The sequence below is a fragment of the Delphinus delphis genome, chromosome 19 (assembly GCF_949987515.2).
Source record: "Delphinus delphis chromosome 19, mDelDel1.2, whole genome shotgun sequence".
NCBI lineage: Eukaryota > Metazoa > Chordata > Mammalia > Artiodactyla > Delphinidae > Delphinus > Delphinus delphis.
This window is the reverse complement of record NC_082701.1, coordinates 17,748,008-17,764,350: the sequence shown is the minus strand read 5'-3', so window position 1 is coordinate 17,764,350 and position 16,343 is coordinate 17,748,008. Positions and strand designations below refer to the sequence as shown.

The following is a 16,343-nucleotide window of genomic DNA, read 5'->3' as shown; positions in this document are numbered from 1 at the left end:
CAGCTCACGGCTGGATGCAGCCGTTTCCACTACACCTGCCCCACAGATCCGTCACTGGGAGGGTCCACAGCTTCCTGTTACGCGTTAGAATGGTGTGTTTGGGCCAGGAGTCCGAATGTCAGTAAAAGCATGAACTGAGTGCCTAGAGCCTTGTGCTGGGAGCCGTGTACTGAGTGGTCCCCTGGAAAGACTGTTTTCAAAATGTACTAAACATTTCATTCTTCTAAGTTGTGAATATGAATGAGCTCTGAATTGTAGAATCTGCCAGGGCCAAATAATTCCAGGGGCCAAAGTTAAGTGGCTGATTTGTCTGAGTTTATCAGATAGGTCTGATTTGGCAGGGGTTGGGAATCAGGGCTCTGTCTTCTCAGTACCCCCCTCACTTCTTATGTACTCCACAGGGGAAGGGTGTCCGTCCCGGGTGGAGATGTCCCATCGGGGGGTAACTTCCCAGCAGCGTGGTGTAGACTCAGTGATTCAGCCTGAAGGCGCTCACAGGGCTCTGTAAACACCGAGGGCCTGAGCTGGCAGCAGCAGTTAACTGGCCCACGTTGTTCAAAGCCAAGGCTGGCGGGGCCCATAGTGAGCCTGGCGCCTGGACGCCATTGTCTAGCTCAGGAATAGGCCCAGTACGTTGTTGTTGCTGTTGACACAAAAGTGGCCTTGTTGCAACTCCTTACAAATCCATCCAGGTCGATGGGCCTGGGCCAGGGCCATGACAGCACTCTACACCAACCAGGAGGCAGGGAGCCAAACTAGTCAAGATAAATGTTTGTCATTCAGGAACCAAAGGGAGATTTAAAAGAATGTCCAAGAAACCAACCACCTTGGATCCCGCTGATTGTTCTTAAGCTTGGCCATGAATTGGCCCTCAGCTAGGGGCCAAGGGCAGCTGGAGAGATGGTCTGCAGTTGCCAGGAACAGAGTGTCCTTGAGATGGAGGGCTCCTAGGGATAGGAGGAATTTGCTGAGGTCAGTCTTTGAGCTGAGCCCCTTCCTTCCCTAGGAAGCCGAGGGTGAGGCTTATGGCTGTGCTCTTCTTCCAGGGGAAGTCGTGAACACACATGGTCCCGTGGAACCTGACAAAGACAGCATCCGCCAGGAGCCCTACACGCTGCCCCAGGACTTCGCCTGGGATGCCTTGGACCTGGGGGACCGTGGTGTGGTGAGTAGGCCTGGGTGGGCCAGGAGTGTGGACCGGCTGCCACTTTCACTAACAGGCCTGCAGTCACATCGAGACGGCTTCTACTCAGGCCTTCCTCAAGGGCTGTCTTAAGAGCTGAGCCAAGCAGGTCTGAGCAGAGCCCCCATCTGTTGCCCCTGGGGCCTGCCCACGACTCCACATAAATAGCTCTTGGCTTCTCTGGCAGGTTGAGAGTTAACCCCTGCCACTCCCCGAGGCAGATACCTTTCCTTCATGCTTTCATTTTTCTTGTTCATCCATTTATTCAGTCCCTTGTCTTAACGATGGAGTGGTTGGTTAGTTGGATGACATTCTTGGTCTGCCCCTTCATGTACTTAAGTCTGCCACTCTACCCTTGGTGGCTCAGTTTCCTATTAAGCACTAGGGTGCTTGTTCCAGGAGTCCCTGCCATGAAAAGGATTTGGGAGATGAAACATAATTGTTGGTAGTTTGCCTTGTCCTGAAAGGCTTGGAGCCCCAGGGTACTGGAGTTCGTCCCCACCCCTGGCAGAATACCTCTAAGGCAGCTCCTCCTCCCTGCAGCTGAAAGAACTCTACACCCTCCTGAATGAGAATTACGTGGAAGATGATGACAACATGTTCCGATTTGATTATTCTCCCGAATTTCTTTTGTGGTGAGTTGTAAGGGCTTTCTTATTAAGGTTCCAGAGCCAGGCATAGAGCAGAACAACGACAGGGCACCAGATTTTTCATCCCTGCTAAGAGCCATCCTTTTAATGACAAATTAGTATGCGATTTTTGAGTTTCTGCATCTGAAGGAGACTTGCTTCTCGTGGAGCTTAGAATCAAAACCTTATTTAAGACAGAATGACTGGGTGAGGGATTCCTTTATGGAATTGGTACCCAGAAGAAAAGATCGTCTACTGTATAGTGACTTTATGTAAGAAGGGAGGGAGGGATGAGACCTGCTAAGATTTGAAAGAAAAGAGGTCGTTTTCTATCCATGTCCTGAGCATGCTCAGTAGTATGAAAATGACCTCGCCTGGCTGGGCCACCCACCCTCCCGGGCCTCGTTTAATATCCGGGAAGGTAGAGGCATGAGGCCAGCACGGTGGGGGCCTGCCTGAAATGGGAGGGAAAGGAAGACTGGCCAAGCGGAAAGAGAGGAGGTGATGGTGCTTTGGGGAGGTGGAGCCCAGAGCTCCAGAGGCTCCACAGCCAGCTCCCGACCATGGGACCCACTGGACTCAAAGCCAGGGAGGCCGGTGCTCCGGCTCGGGCTGTCAGAGTAAGTGAGCACAAAGAAACCGGATCAGGATGAAATCTTCACTGTGACAGCCCTGGGTTGGATGAGCAAGTAGGCCAAGTGGACTGAGCAGAAAGAGCGAGCTGTGGCTCCATCCCATTGGTGTCCAGGAGGGTTTGGCCCTAAAGAGAATTAGGAGAATTGAGCTGTTCACCCCCACTCAGGGAGGTGGTAGCACGAGCTTAGAACCAGACTCGGCGGCGGAGCCCAGACAGTCCCCCAAGGCCGCTGGCGAGCAGCACCACGGCTACACCCCCGTCTCTCCTCTAGGGCTCTCCGGCCGCCTGGCTGGCTCCCCCAGTGGCACTGTGGGGTTCGAGTGGTCTCGAGTCGGAAACTGGTTGGGTTCATCAGCGCCATCCCGGCAAACATCCATATCTATGACACGTAAGCACCAGCGCCACTCCTGCCCCCCGCATCCTCACCATCCTGCTTGGTCTGGGAAGGTGGGGGGGAAACACGCACATACTTACCGTAGAAGAAAGAGGGAAGTTCCCACGAAGGGAGGGAACTTGGGTCATGGGAAGAAATTCATCATAGGAACCACCTGTCTGGCTCTGAATTGTTGCTGGTGCTCTTGCCTGTGGCCTGGGCTGGAAGGAGCCCACCCTGAGGGCCGGTGCACTCCCTGACCAGCAGTTCAGCATTTGCATTTGTGCCACTCACGGATTGACACACTCAAGCCGCCGCTTCAGAAGTGGCGGGTGTGACTCACCACCACACGGTCACGGGGCCTTCAAGCTCTGCTCTTTGCTTTCCCTGGAAATGTCAGAACCATCTACCACAGCCTTCTGGGCTTAGAGGCTGTGGGTTCTTGGGGGAGTCAGAACCCCTGCAATCCTAGAATAACCCTTGACTTACTCTGTGGGGTTCCTGACGGCTAAAGGTGGGACCCCGCCAGCCTACTATTGGGGCTTCACCAGGGAGATGCTGTGGTGCCTTAAATAAAGGAGTTTGCTTGAGTGCCACTTACCTTTGGAGGCAGAGTCCTTAGAGAGTGGGCCCCTTGCCTGGTGCAGCAGAGCAGGGCAGTGGGAGGGCGTCCGAGTCCCGACTGCTGAGTGCAGGCAGAGGCAGGACACAAGCCTGTGCTGAGGGCCCCGGTCTCTGCAGGGCGCTCCATGTGCTGGACAGGATTACCTTGCCTGTTAAAAGCCTTGTCCCTGGGTTTTTTCCTTCCTCTTCAGAGAGAAGAAGATGGTAGAGATCAACTTCTTGTGTGTCCACAAGAAGCTGCGTTCCAAGAGGGTGGCTCCAGTCCTGATCCGTGAGATAACCCGGCGGGTGCACCTGGAGGGCATCTTCCAAGCTGTTTACACTGCCGGGGTCGTATTACCAAAGCCTGTTGGCACCTGCAGGTAAAAAAATCTCTTCTTTGCAAGGTCCTAGAAACGGCGACATGCCTGCTCTAGTTTGAGGAGCTTGTGTCACTGTGAGTCACAGTTCTGCCCCTCCGCGTGTGCCCTAGAGCGTCTCCTGCTCTGGTGTCTGATGAGGTGGGCGGTGGTCCCCACAGGAGCCGGGTGGGAGGCTGTAGGAACAGCAGTGTGCACAGAGCGTGCCCTGCCCAAAGGGGTTAGGCTTTCTTAGGTCCCCCCGATTCCTTCCATTTGGAAATGGTGGGGGTCAGTCTGCTGGGGTTTTGTTCTCATTTTTAAGGATGAGGCCAAATCTGGATCTTTATGGTAAATGTCCTAAAGTTTTAAATGGTTGGCTCAATTTTGTTTTGAATATTATGTGGGCCGAAAGAGCATCCCTGTGTGCACCAAGCACAACCTCTGCCTTCGAAAGTTCTTTGAAACAATTGAATACTCTGCCTTAAGAACTTCAAAAGTGAAAACACCAGACAAATGCTGGAAAGGAGGAGGCAGAGGCTAAACATTCAGAGAACTAGAAGTCTTTTCCATTGACTTGATTCCAGGAGTGGTGATCGCTGTTCCCAGACAAATACTGTTACAGAGGAGTGGCTTGTGAACTTGACAAAGAAAATATAGGAAGCGCTGTGGCCACTCTGCACTCACTGTGGGGAGGTTGGCGATCTGGGGCGACGCCACTGGCTCAAGTGGGGCCCGACGGGTCTCTTACGCCACCTGCCGGCCATCTTGAGATCCCTGTGCAATTGTCCTTTTTTTTTTTTAATATTTATTTATTTGGTTGTGCTGGTTCTTAGTTGCGGCACGTGGGCTCCTTAGTTGCGGCATGCGAACTGTTAGTTGCGGCGTGCATGTGGGATCTAGTTCCCTGACCAGGGATCAAACCCAGGCCCCCTGCATTGGGAGCGCGGAGTCTTAACCACTGTGCCACCAGGGAAGTTCCGCTGTTGTCCTTTTAATGAGACTTGCCATAGTCGTCTGAGGACAGGACATTGTGTCCCCACAGGTACTGGCATCGGTCCCTAAACCCACGGAAGCTGATTGAAGTGAAGTTCTCCCACTTGAGCAGAAATATGACCATGCAACGCACCATGAAGCTCTACCGACTTCCAGAGGCCAGTGGTGCTTCGGGGCCCTGGGCAGGGGCAGGAGGGAGGCCAAGGAGAGCCTTGCCCTCAGCAGGAAAGGAGCGGGGCCTGGGGGGGGGGTGGAGGGGGCTCTTACCAGAAAAGCAACTCAACCCGTAGTTTCTGGGTTCCTAGCCTTTCCATCCTGTCGTTCTGTTATCTGTAGCAAGGTTTTTATTTTAGTTGGACTTCCTCTGTTCTCCTGAGCCTACACCTGGGCTAGTTTCTCTGCCATCTGTTGGCAGACTCAGAGAACACCTATTCCGTGTAATTTTAGCCTAAGTGAAGCATAATGGAGAGAGGAATCCACTCACTGGTACGCAGCACATCCCAGGACCCAGCGGAAATGAGCCACAGAGCATCTGCTGCTCCCTCTGCCGAGTCAGGTGGAGGAGAGGTGGCTTGAGGTTGTGAGGGGAGCCCAGATTTCCAGTCCCAATCCTCCCGCCCAGATTTTGCCGCCGAAGGACTAGGCAGCCTGCAGTGAGCTGGTTTTCTCCTCTGGGCCTCGGTTTGCCTAGTTTGCCAGTGAGACAGACGCTCCTTGTTCTCCTGTTGTGCCTGTCTTCAGGAGCCTAATGGATCTTAAAATCCCTTCTCTTCCCTCAGAGCTCTTCCGGGCAGTGTCAGCACAGTTATTGGATGCCTGCTGATCAGAGGGCTGCCCGCCTGGACTCATCAGCCACCAAACTGGATTAATCGCCCTGGGATTGGGCTGATCCACCCCTGGATTGGGGTCATTAGTGCCCTGCTTTGAGAGCCCGCTGCAGCATAGTTAGGCACTGCCCAGGAAACCAGCTTAGGGAGCCATGATGAGTGTCCCCTTGGGCCACTGGAGAGTGTTCTTAAAGTGTAGCAGCTGGAAGAATGTCTTTGGATCTCCCCGCCTGTGGGTGAGAACCCCAGCATGGCTGCTTTTTCAGTCCAGGATTTGAGGTGTCATTTGGGGAGCTACCATGTAGAAACAAGGTCACTAAGTGTTCCCTAGAGACATCAGGATTAGCAAGGAATTATGGCAGCTAGAGGTCCTGGAACTGCAGTTTTAAATTTATTTATTTACTTATTTATTTTTGGCTGCTTTGGGTCTTTGTTGCTGTGCTCAGGCTTTCTTTAGTTGTGGCCAGCTGGGGCTACTGTTCGTTGCAGTGCGCGGGCTTCTCATTGCAGTGGCTTCTCCTGTTGCGGAGCACGGGCTCTAGGTGCACAGGCTTCAGTAGTTGTGGTGCCAGGGCTCAGTAGTTGTGGCGCACGGGCTTAGTTGCTCCGTGGCATGTGGGATCTTTCCGGACCAGGGCTCGAACTCATGTCCCCTGCATTGGCAGGCGGATTCTTAACCACTGTGCCACCAGGGAAGTCCCCTGGAACTGCAGGGTTTTTTTTGGTTTTTTTGCGGTATGCGGGCCTCTCACTGTTGTGGCCTCTCCCGTTGTGGAGCACAGGCTCCGGACGCTCAGGCTCAGCGGCCATGGCTCACGTGCCTAGCCGCTCCGCGGCATGTGGGATCTTCCCGGACCGGGGCACGAACCCATGTCCCCTGCATTGGCAGGCGGACTCTCAACCACTGCACCACCAGGGAAGCCCGGAACTGCAGTTTTAAAAGCAATTCCTGTCCCCAGTAAAGATGTTTAAAAAAAAAAAAAAAAAGCAGCAATTCCTGTACACCTGAAACTAACACAACATTGTTAATCAACTATACTCTGATATAAAATTAAAAAAAAAAGAAGAAGAAGCAATTCCTGCATTAGGAAGCAGTTGTGTCAGGCAGTGACTGAGGTATATAAACTAACTCTACCCTGATTTCAGACTCGGCTGACCCCACCTTTGTGTATTAAGCCTTTGGGAATGTTCCCTCAGCCCCAGTATTTACTCCAGAGCATCACATGGGTTCATTCCACTGAAGCATTTTCTAAGGAGAAGCAGCTGTGGGGTGGGATTCTGGCATGAGATTAAATCCTGGGAGTTCTGTGCTTTTCTTCTGAATTTTACTTGCAGCAGTGTCCTGCCAGGGGCAGTACTGGGGTAGTGGTGTCCAAGTGGATAGGCAAGGCGGGCATCCAGTGTAGGCTCTACCAGGCCCGGGCTTCCATGGTGCCTGTGGCTGGGAGGCTGTCTGTGAAGTGCTCTAAGTCTATAGGAGAGTGAGCAGTGTAGGAAGAGATGAGCTGCAGTTCAGTGGGAAAAGGTTGTGAGGCTCGGAGGAGAGGGGCCAAGAAAGGCTTTACTGAGGCCCAGGAGTAGCACCGGGCTGGGCCTACCCCAGCACATCCATGGGGTGGTCAGGGTTTCTCCACCATGGTACCATTGACATTTTGGGTTGGGTAATTCTTTTTTTTTTTAATAAATAAATAAATTTATTTATTTATTTTTGGCTGCATTGGGTTTTCGTTGCTGCATGCGGGCTTTCTTTAGTTGCAGCGAGCAGGGGCTACTCTTCATTGCGGTGCGCAGGCTTCCATTGCGGTGGCTTCTCTTGTTGTGACGCACGGGCTCTAGGTGTGTGGGCTTCAGTAGTTGTGGCTCACGGGCTCCAGAGCGCAGGCTCAGTAGTCGTGGCGCACGGGCTCAGCTGCTTTGCAGCATGTGGGATCTTCCCGCACCAGGGCTCGAACCCGTGTCCCCTGCATTGGTAGGCGGATTCTTAACCACTGCGCCACCAGGGAAGTCCCTGGGTTGGGTAATTCTTCATCACGGAGACCGTCCTGTGCGTTGTAGGATGTTTAGCAGCATCCCTGGCTTCTACCCACTAGATGCCATCGCACCCCTCCCTCTAGTTGTGACAACCAAAAATGTCTCTGAATATTGTCAGATGTCCCCTGGGGACAAAATTGCTCCTGCTGAGAGCCACTGGGCTAGAGAGACAGAAGATCACAGCCAGAACAGCCACTGGTCCCGAGGGTGGAAGGTCTTGTGTTCTGTGTTAGGGAGTTTGGAACAGGGAGGGGTGTGACGGGCTGTGTTTTCTTAGGAAGCCGGCCTGGGCCATGTGGATAAGAGATTGACACAGCCTTAGTCAAGGATGGCAGCCTTAACCACGAGGGAAAGGGCCAAAGACACTGCAGGGGCAGGACTTGTGCCGGAGTGGATGTGGACAGTGGGTGAGAGGGAGCTGCCTGGGATAACTGAGGAGTCTCTCTCGAGGGCCTGGGTGGATAGACTCAGGGTCGGGGTAGGAAGGGAGACAGTGTGAGGTTTTTGGTTCATGTAGGACTTGAGAGGGAGCCAAGGTGCTCATGGTCAGCACACCTGATGCTCTCTGGTTCTTTCTTCCAGACTCCCAAGACAGCTGGGCTGCGACCAATGGAAAAAAAGGACATTGCAGTAGTGCACAAGCTCCTCACCCAGTACCTGAAGCAGTTTCACCTCACGCCAGTCATGAGCCAAGAGGAGGTGGAACACTGGTTCTACCCCCAGGAGAATATCATCGACACTTTTGTGGTGGAGGTGAGTGGGGAGGGGTGTTCTGGGCCTCTGCCCCGTTGGCGGGGAGGCGTCCTCCCTAAGTGGCTGGAGTCCCCAGCCTCGGTGACTGAAGAGCGATTGATAGGAGTGTTGGCACCCTAGACTTCCTTGACCATCCGTGCTTGGTCCCCACTAAAGACAGGAAGTTGTAGCTTGCGTTGGCTAAGATGAGCCCTTCCTCTCCCCCTCCCCACCCCCACTGGTGACTCCCAGTAGAGAGAGCTGAGCCCCTCTCGGTCAGGTGAGCCTTCAACTCCCTGTCTGTCCCCGCTTGGTCTGGTGCCGGCCGGGTGTGCTGGGTCCTGGGAGCTGTGAGAAGGCCCTGGCACCACAGGCGGGGAAGGATCATGGCAGGTTCAGCCCATAGCCCCCCCTGGATTTTCCTTCCAGTTCTGTCCTCAAGTTCCCCCGGCCATGTGTTTTCTCCTCCGTGCATATCCTGTTTCAGTTTCCACCCATTCATCTAGAGCGGCAGAGCTGCCTGAGGGTGGTGGAGTGCAGTAGAAAACATTTTATTCCCAGGTTGCAGGAACCCTGTGCCCATGTGACACTGCCTTCTTCCTATTGTCTGCCCTTCAGAATGCAAACGGTGAGGTGACCGATTTCCTGAGCTTTTATACACTTCCGTCCACCATCATGAATCACCCGACCCACAAGAGTCTAAAGGCTGCTTATTCTTTCTACAACGTTCACACCCAGACCCCTCTTCTAGACCTCATGAGCGACGCCCTCGTTCTCGCCAAAATGGTAAGCAGCAGATCAGAGGGAAGGGGCCGTGGGGCGGTGGTGAGCACGGCTCGCAGGTAGCTGCCCACAGGCTGGGAGCTTTGAGGCCTCCTCCCCCTCGTGCTCCACCAGCCTAGCACTTTTCAGCCAGCAGCTCAAAACTAGGAGGGAGCAAGGAGCGCCCACACTAAGTGAAGGCATTGAACTCCTGATTTATTTCAGTGAGTTTTGTTCTCACGGTAGGCACTGCCAAGGAGCCCGAATAGCCAGGCCTGCTCGGGGAGTAGAGGTGTTCTCCTTACGACCTCCCCAGGGTGGGAATGGGGAGATCGGTGTCTGTTGCGGTGAGTCATTGGAGCGGCTGACAGTAGAGCATGGGGGGAGGGGCCCGGGCTTCTCTTACACTGGAGAGGTCTCCAGGCAGTCCTGCCCCATGGGTTCTGCCTGCGCCTGGCCCAGCCCACTGTGCGCCAGCTGAACAATGACAGGCCAGTCGCTGCCCTGGGAGAGCTTCTGATCAAGCTGGTGAGATTTAGGAAGTGTCTGTTGCAGCCTCAAAGCAGCGTATCAAATGTCGTAAAATCCCTCGGTGCACAGAGGCCTCGGAGTTGGAATGTCAGGGAGTGAGGGAGCAGTGCAAATGCCCAGTGGCTCATGGGAGTCAGCTTTTCAGAGGAAAAGGTTCAGGGCTTGGTCTCCAGAGAGGGCTGTGGAAATTACGAGAGTGTTTCAGGGAAGTGTAACAAGGAACAGTGGGAGCGGTGGCCTGGACACTGAGTACACAAGTGTGTACTGAGGCGCACGCCAAGGAGAGGCCGGGCAGGGTGCTCAGAGCATCATAAGAACCACCCCCAGGGAGCGGGGTGCTGGCCGCAGTCTGGATGTAACATGGAAGCAGCAGGAGCTTCTGAAGGAAGATTGCTCCCCTGGCCGCCTGTGGATGGTTTTGATATGATAGAAAAGGGCAGGAAGGTGAGGTAGCTTTCACCTGTCTTCACCTGTTCTTGTCTCTCCCTGCTGCCATGCAGAAAGGGTTTGACGTATTCAATGCACTGGATCTCATGGAGAACAAAACCTTCCTGGAGAAGCTCAAGTTTGGCATAGGGGACGGCAACCTACAGTATTACCTTTACAATTGGAAGTGCCCCAGCATGGGGGCAGAGAAGGTACGTACGCGCTAGGTGCCGCCTCCCACCGAGCTCCCTCGCGGTCAGGCCCTCGGCTGGGCCTGTGTGGGTCAGGGAATTGGCGTCTCCAACGGAACCAGGACCTCGGGTCTGGGATCCAGCATCAATCTGGACCCTTGAAAAGTCCCTCCCTCTGGTGACCAGACTAGGAGGGTCCGTATTCTCCTTTCAGTGGCTGATGTGAGGGTGGCGGAGGGCATGGGCCCTAGAGCCGCGCAGAAGCAGGAAGGTAGTCTCCAGCCTCTCCTCCCACCCGGTGAGCTGCCGCATCCAACTGGGGGCAGGGCTTCAGGACCGTCTCAGGACACTGTGCGAGTCGCGTGCCCCCAGTCAGGCAGGAAGGGAGAGTCTGAGGCCCTGAGGGGGTTTTCCTCTGCTGGGCTACTGCCCTTATCCCAGTGTGGCCCTCCCTCCCCTGCCAGCTCCAAAAGGTGGCTCAGGGCCATGGGGGTAGCTGGCGTTTACGGTATGACTGACAGGTGAGGGCACCCTTGTGCCCAGTAGTCCTCAGGCTGCCGCAGCTGCTTTCATTAAAAGATCTGGTGTATAAAGCATCAGAGGAGGTTGGGTGAGAGCCCCGGGCTCGCTGTGAGCCTGCTCACTGAGCACGGTGGCGCTCTGCGGGCTCCACCAGTCATTGGGACTGCAGGACTGGGCGGGGGAGTGGGAGAGGCTTTGGACAGCTGTCACCTCAACTCTGCCTCTCCCCCCTTGGCTCTCCTAGGTTGGGCTGGTGTTACAGTAACCAGTTGCCAGTGAGATTCTGGATAAAGCCACTGAGAATTCAAACCAGGAAATGGAGCCCCACCACTTGTTGGTCCAGTTTTCACAAACGTGAGAATCCCTGGCAAAGGGACCAGAACTGAACTGGTTTTACAAACCGCCACTGAACTCGATGATTGTATTGCAATGGCGTAGGCTGCGTGATGTCACCTCTGGCCGTGTCTCTGGTCTCCCTGTTTTCCAATTAATCACATCATTATGCAGCCATGGTCAAGGGAATGTAACTGCTGAAAACTAGCTCGTGATTGGCATATTATGGAATTAACGGGTGAATAATAAAAGTATATATATATTATATATATATATATAAATATTTTAAATATCTTTCATGTTCCAAATGTACAAGGATGTTTGGTCTCTAATGAAAAACTGAATCCAGATCATTCCTCAAAATTAGAATCTCAGGCCAGTGCCAGACAAACACGTTGGTGCAGTGAATTGTTTCCTTCTGAAAGCAGGCATTGACTTTTCTTGGGGGAGCAGGAGAAAGAGGATGTGGGGAATATTATCCAGTTCCCCTCTGAATCAGCTGGAATACTGGCTTCGAGAAGGCGGGCTGGGGTGGAAGGGCTGTGCAAGCTTTGGGGAGAGCTCGGCTCTCTTAGAACGGCAGGGGGAGTCCTGGCTGGGGCTGACTCAACTCGGAGCTTTTCCTGCAGGGGCCGCGCCTTTTCTGCATCCTGAACCTGGGCAGCGGGGATGAGCTGTGGAAGCGGGTTTCATGAATCAAGTCCCTCTTGCAATCCTCTTGGCCTGCTCCCTGTAGGAAGTCATCCTGCCAACTGAGTTTTAAATCAGGGCTCATTAGCCAGCTGTTGCCAACCGTATGTTACGGGGATCAGTCCCCTGTGAGATGATGTTTTTCCACTGCCTGGGGTGACTGGCAGTTTGAAGGGGACCTTTGACCTCCTTGTAGCATCTGGATCGTTGTGGAGACCACATCAGTGCAAATCCTGCTTAGCTCATCTTAGAGCAAAGAGCCAGGAGGACCCTGATGCCCCCAGGGTGGTTGGGCAAGGATGGCGTGGGGCCGACGATACCCAGACCTCCAGCCACCAGCCCTTGGCCTGTGCCTTCCAACCCATTAGCCATCTCTCATGCTCCTTTCCGAGACACACAGCCTGCGAGTAGCGGCAAGGAGTGGTGGCTAGACGCTGATCTGGACTTGGCGACAGAAATGATTTCCTGTTGTCGTTGTCTGAGTCTGATTTTCACTGATGGTGTTTGGTGGATTTTTGTGGTGGTGGTGATGGTTGCTGATGCTGCTGGTGGCCCCCGGAATAATGGAGCTTCTGGTCGCACGGCTGTCGTGTAGGCATCCCTCAGTTGTGCTCAGCCCAGTGGCTTGGGGAGGATCGGGCTGTGAACTGTCGGCAGCAACCCATGTCCAGGCTTGTATGTAAGTTTTGCTCTAGGAGGAGGTAAATGGTGTGGGGTGGGGTGCTTCCACCTGGCTGCTTTCACCTCTCAGCTACTTGTAGAGGGGAGGAAGCCTTAGCTCGCAGGCCTGTAGGGCCGTGTTGCAGGCTGTGGGTTTTGGTGAGCTATGCCAGAGGCTGATTCTGCAGGGTCCCCAGAGCTGGAGGGAATCGTGTGCCTGGGATGGGGCTGTTCTGCCCCTGCACACGCAGGGGTGCTGCCAGCTTCCCGCAGATGGCTGCTGGAGCCAGCAACTCCACTGATTGGCTTTTCATCAGAGGCCTCTAGGGGCCTCCCTTCTCCTTGTCGTCCCCGTGCTGCAAACTGCAGGCACTGATCATGGCTGACCTTTGACTCCTTGACTCCGAGATGCCCAGACCAAAGAAGCTGCTGTTCTTAGCAAGGTGTGCACTGCATTCCACGGACGGTGGGAGTCGGAGAGGCAGGGCTCGCCCCACAGCCATCGGACACACCCCAAGGCCCAGAGCAGCCCGCCCTGTGCAGGCTTCTAAGGATGTCAAAGAACAGAGTGCCCGACTCTCCTACCTTGGGCAGGACCTGGAACTTGGAAAAGCTCCCTGTCACAGGCTTGGTCAGCTCGGGGCCAGGTCCCAGCCCGAGCTGCCTCTGAAATTTGAGGTGCACGACAGCGCCGGGAGTGAGCTTTGCCTTGGTGACTGAAGTCACGGAATGGAAACTGTGAGGCCCGTGCCTGTTCTGGAAGAAACAGATTTCCTGGAGAGGCCCCAGTGTCTCCCTCCAAAACCCTGCGACTGCTCCTTGGACTCTGCTGTTGTCTCCTGGTAGGGACCCTGCCGCCTTCAGCGCCGCCGCCGCCCAGGTCTGCGGGAGTCGGCTCGGTGGTTGCTGTTAGTCTCCTTTTTGCCCAAACAGCCCCTGGGTTCTTCACGCGACTCGTTCCAGGACTTCAGGTCAGAGAGCTCAGAGAGAACCAGTGCTTGGGGTTTGGGGCCTTGCAGGATGGTGGACCCGTGGCTGGCTTGAACCCAACGAGGGAAAGGCCCGGGGCCTCCATACTCATCCGTGGGGACCTGCCTTGGGCAGCTCCTCTTGGTGGGCTTCCCGGGTGTGGCCCTTAACCTCTGCCTCCAGCGCTGGGCTCTCGGACTCCATGTTCCAGATGTTCACTCCTGCCTTTGGATTGACTCTGCATTTGACCCCTGACCCTGTGGCACATTCCCACGGCCTCCTCACTCTGTAAGGAGAGAGCTGGGGAGAAAGGAGGCCTCAGCTCTGGACTGAGGTCAACTACATAGGGCTCGTTTCCCCCACGCGTGCCCACTTCCGAAGATGCGGACATCTGGTTTGAAGGCCGGCCCACACCAAGCCACTTCAACACCTCGGTTTATGGAAAATTTCAGGCCTTGCTGCAGCTCCCTTCTAACTGCCGTCACATACTTGCTGAAGCCCGGGGTGGGTGTCTTGAATTCTTTGTCCAAAGATGGCCCAAAGGCCTGGATAGCTTCACAGAGCTACAGCCAGGGAGAGGGTGGTGGCAGGCCGGGGTGGGGTGTAGGGCAGGAGCGTATTTCTGGCCGGTGCCTCCTCACCCAGGGGCAGCCTTCCTGAGGCCTGGCCCGCCTGCCCCAGAACCAGAGGAGAGCTGGGGCTGTGGTTTACTACTGCAAGGTGACGGCAGGCCTGCAAACAGACCGTCCCTAGGGATGCCGTGGGGGAAATTTCACTCAATTCAGTGCAAAACTATTGACTGCCGGCCGGCAGGGTGCCACATCGGGGAACAGGGAAGTGGGAAGCTTCACCTTTCTGTCTTGGCTTTTCTCCGGGCTGTGGGAGGGGCATCCATTTCCGGGGTGGGGGGAGAAATGCCAAATGCATTGTTGTTCTGCTTGGTACATCTCACTTGTTTCTAATAAAGGAAGCAGCTGAACAAAACCCTCCCGCCCTCCTGTATTCCTCTGGTCAGCAGGTGGCCGTGGAACCGATGCAGCCCCCGGCCTGGGCTGGAGCCCTCTCGCTCTGCAGGGAAGGCCCTCGTGACCACAGCACCGGGCAACTTCTGAACACCTTCCTTTGACAAGGCTGCCCTTTCAGGGCCAGCTTGGCTCTTTGCCCCTAACCTCTCCCACCCGCCAGCAAGGAGCCGGTACTGACTCAGGTTCCTCTGTGTAAGAGGAGCAACCAGGCTCAGCGCCAGCACCCTCGGTCCGGGTCAGCGTGGCTCCTCTGACGGAGGGCGCAGGCACCGCCCCTCCCCCTTGTCCAGATGTCACACCTCCCCTTGCAGGCCAGGGGCCGGGTGGTTCTGTTGAGACACCGGGGGTGCTTTTAATGCTGCAGGCCGGCAGGTCCCACTGAACCAGAAAGGTTCCCAGGAAGGGCCTGAGAAACCGCATCTAGACTTCCTGTGTGTCGTGTGTGTCCCCCCGCCCACCCCCTCTTCTCTTCCTCTGGACCTTTTCATCCATTCCCCCCATGGCTGGTGCTTCCGAGCCCCTTCCCAGGGAACCTGGGCCCTGAGCGGCACCCTGAGAGGACACAGGATCTGCCCCTGGGATCATCCGTGAGGCCTTTCCCAGTCCTCCTAGACCCCCACCCTACGTCTCTCCCCAGCCCCAGAGCAGCTGACTCCAGCTCCTGACAGCGGGCCTGCGGGCCTTCGCGCCCGTCTTAGGTTTGGGCTGGGAGAACACAGCCCTGTGGGTGGTCTCCACCCAGGGGTCTCCAGAATTACGAGCTGTGTTTCTTCTTTGCCCCCAGCTCCCATAATCAGTTCCTGCCAGCTTTTTTGCCTTAAAGACTCTCGCCCTTTGAAGGCCATCTTCCCAGCCTTCGGGCTCTTCTCCTAGCAGTAAACCCTTCCTCTGCTGCACCACGCCAGAGACGAGAAGCAGGACGGGGGGCTCAGCCGGGGCGCCCGTGTTCACCTGACAGGAGCCCCAGCCCAGGCCCTGCGGGGACCGGACAACTCTCAGTTGCCCTTCATATGCCAACACTGGACCTGGCCTCACCGTGCCCCCAACCGTGGGGCTGCAGTTTGGCCGCCTGCCTCTCCTGACAGCCGTGAGTGTTGTGTACCAAGGCCGCCCAGCCCATTCCTTCACGGTTCCTGGACAGGGGGGCATCTGGGCCCCTTCAGAGTCTGATTGTCTTCTTTCAGACACACTAATTCCTCAGAACCGAATGCCCCTCTTGGTGTAAACCGAGAGCAGGGTGAGGCTGTCACTTCTGCATCAGGCAGGAAGGTGGAGACAGCCCAGCCCTGGGTTCTATGGGAGCAGCTTCCAGCCCCAGCCCAGCCCAGCCCTGCCCCAGCCCACCCTCTGGGAACTGCCGTCAAGCTCAGCCCTTGTTGCTTGAGGGAACCCCAGATGCCAGGGCTCCACATTTAATCCCAGAAAGTCACCTTTCTGATAGGTCTCCTCTGGATTCTGCCTTCTGGTGTCTGGGCACCTCTCCCAGCATCTCTAGGGGGGCCTGGGGCGGCCCGCTGCTTTCCAGGCCTTTGTCTAGAAGGCTGGTTGGCTGGTGGAAGGAGAGTTCCAGGTCTCTGGGATTCGTCTACTGAGCAGACAGGGGCCTCGAACCCAGCTGAGCCTGGAAAGGGGGACTCTGTCTGGAGTCCCTCAGAGGCCTGTCCCCGCCCCCTTGAGGGCCATCACAATCCTGCTCTGGCAGAAGCCCACCTACCTGCCCCGCTCCCCGTCCAAGGCCCCTGGTGTACGTGCTGTGGGGGTGGCTTTGTGAGCTGCTGTCCTCACAGTCTTGTGATGCTGGCAGCAGCTTTGAGCCAAGAGGAAGGGTCAGGGCTATTTTGAGCTGCGGCAGCTCCTCCAGCAC

General features: G+C 55.5%; 1 protein-coding gene across 1 annotated transcript in view; it reads left to right on the top strand.

Annotated features, from left to right (window-relative positions):
- Positions 1-14,428, top strand: part of NMT1 (N-myristoyltransferase 1) — a 33,786-nt gene extending 19,358 nt beyond the window's left edge. Inside the window, exons 4-12 of the mRNA XM_059997967.1 lie at positions 1,047-1,165; positions 1,727-1,818; positions 2,721-2,837; positions 3,638-3,808; positions 4,830-4,938; positions 8,221-8,391; positions 8,989-9,156; positions 10,164-10,301; positions 11,047-14,428. Of these exons, the coding sequence (XP_059853950.1) occupies positions 1,047-1,165; positions 1,727-1,818; positions 2,721-2,837; positions 3,638-3,808; positions 4,830-4,938; positions 8,221-8,391; positions 8,989-9,156; positions 10,164-10,301; positions 11,047-11,067 (1,106 nt within the window). The 3' untranslated portion in view covers positions 11,068-14,428. The remainder of the gene's footprint in view (positions 1-1,046; positions 1,166-1,726; positions 1,819-2,720; positions 2,838-3,637; positions 3,809-4,829; positions 4,939-8,220; positions 8,392-8,988; positions 9,157-10,163; positions 10,302-11,046) is intronic.
- Positions 14,429-16,343: the final 1,915 nt, after the last annotated feature.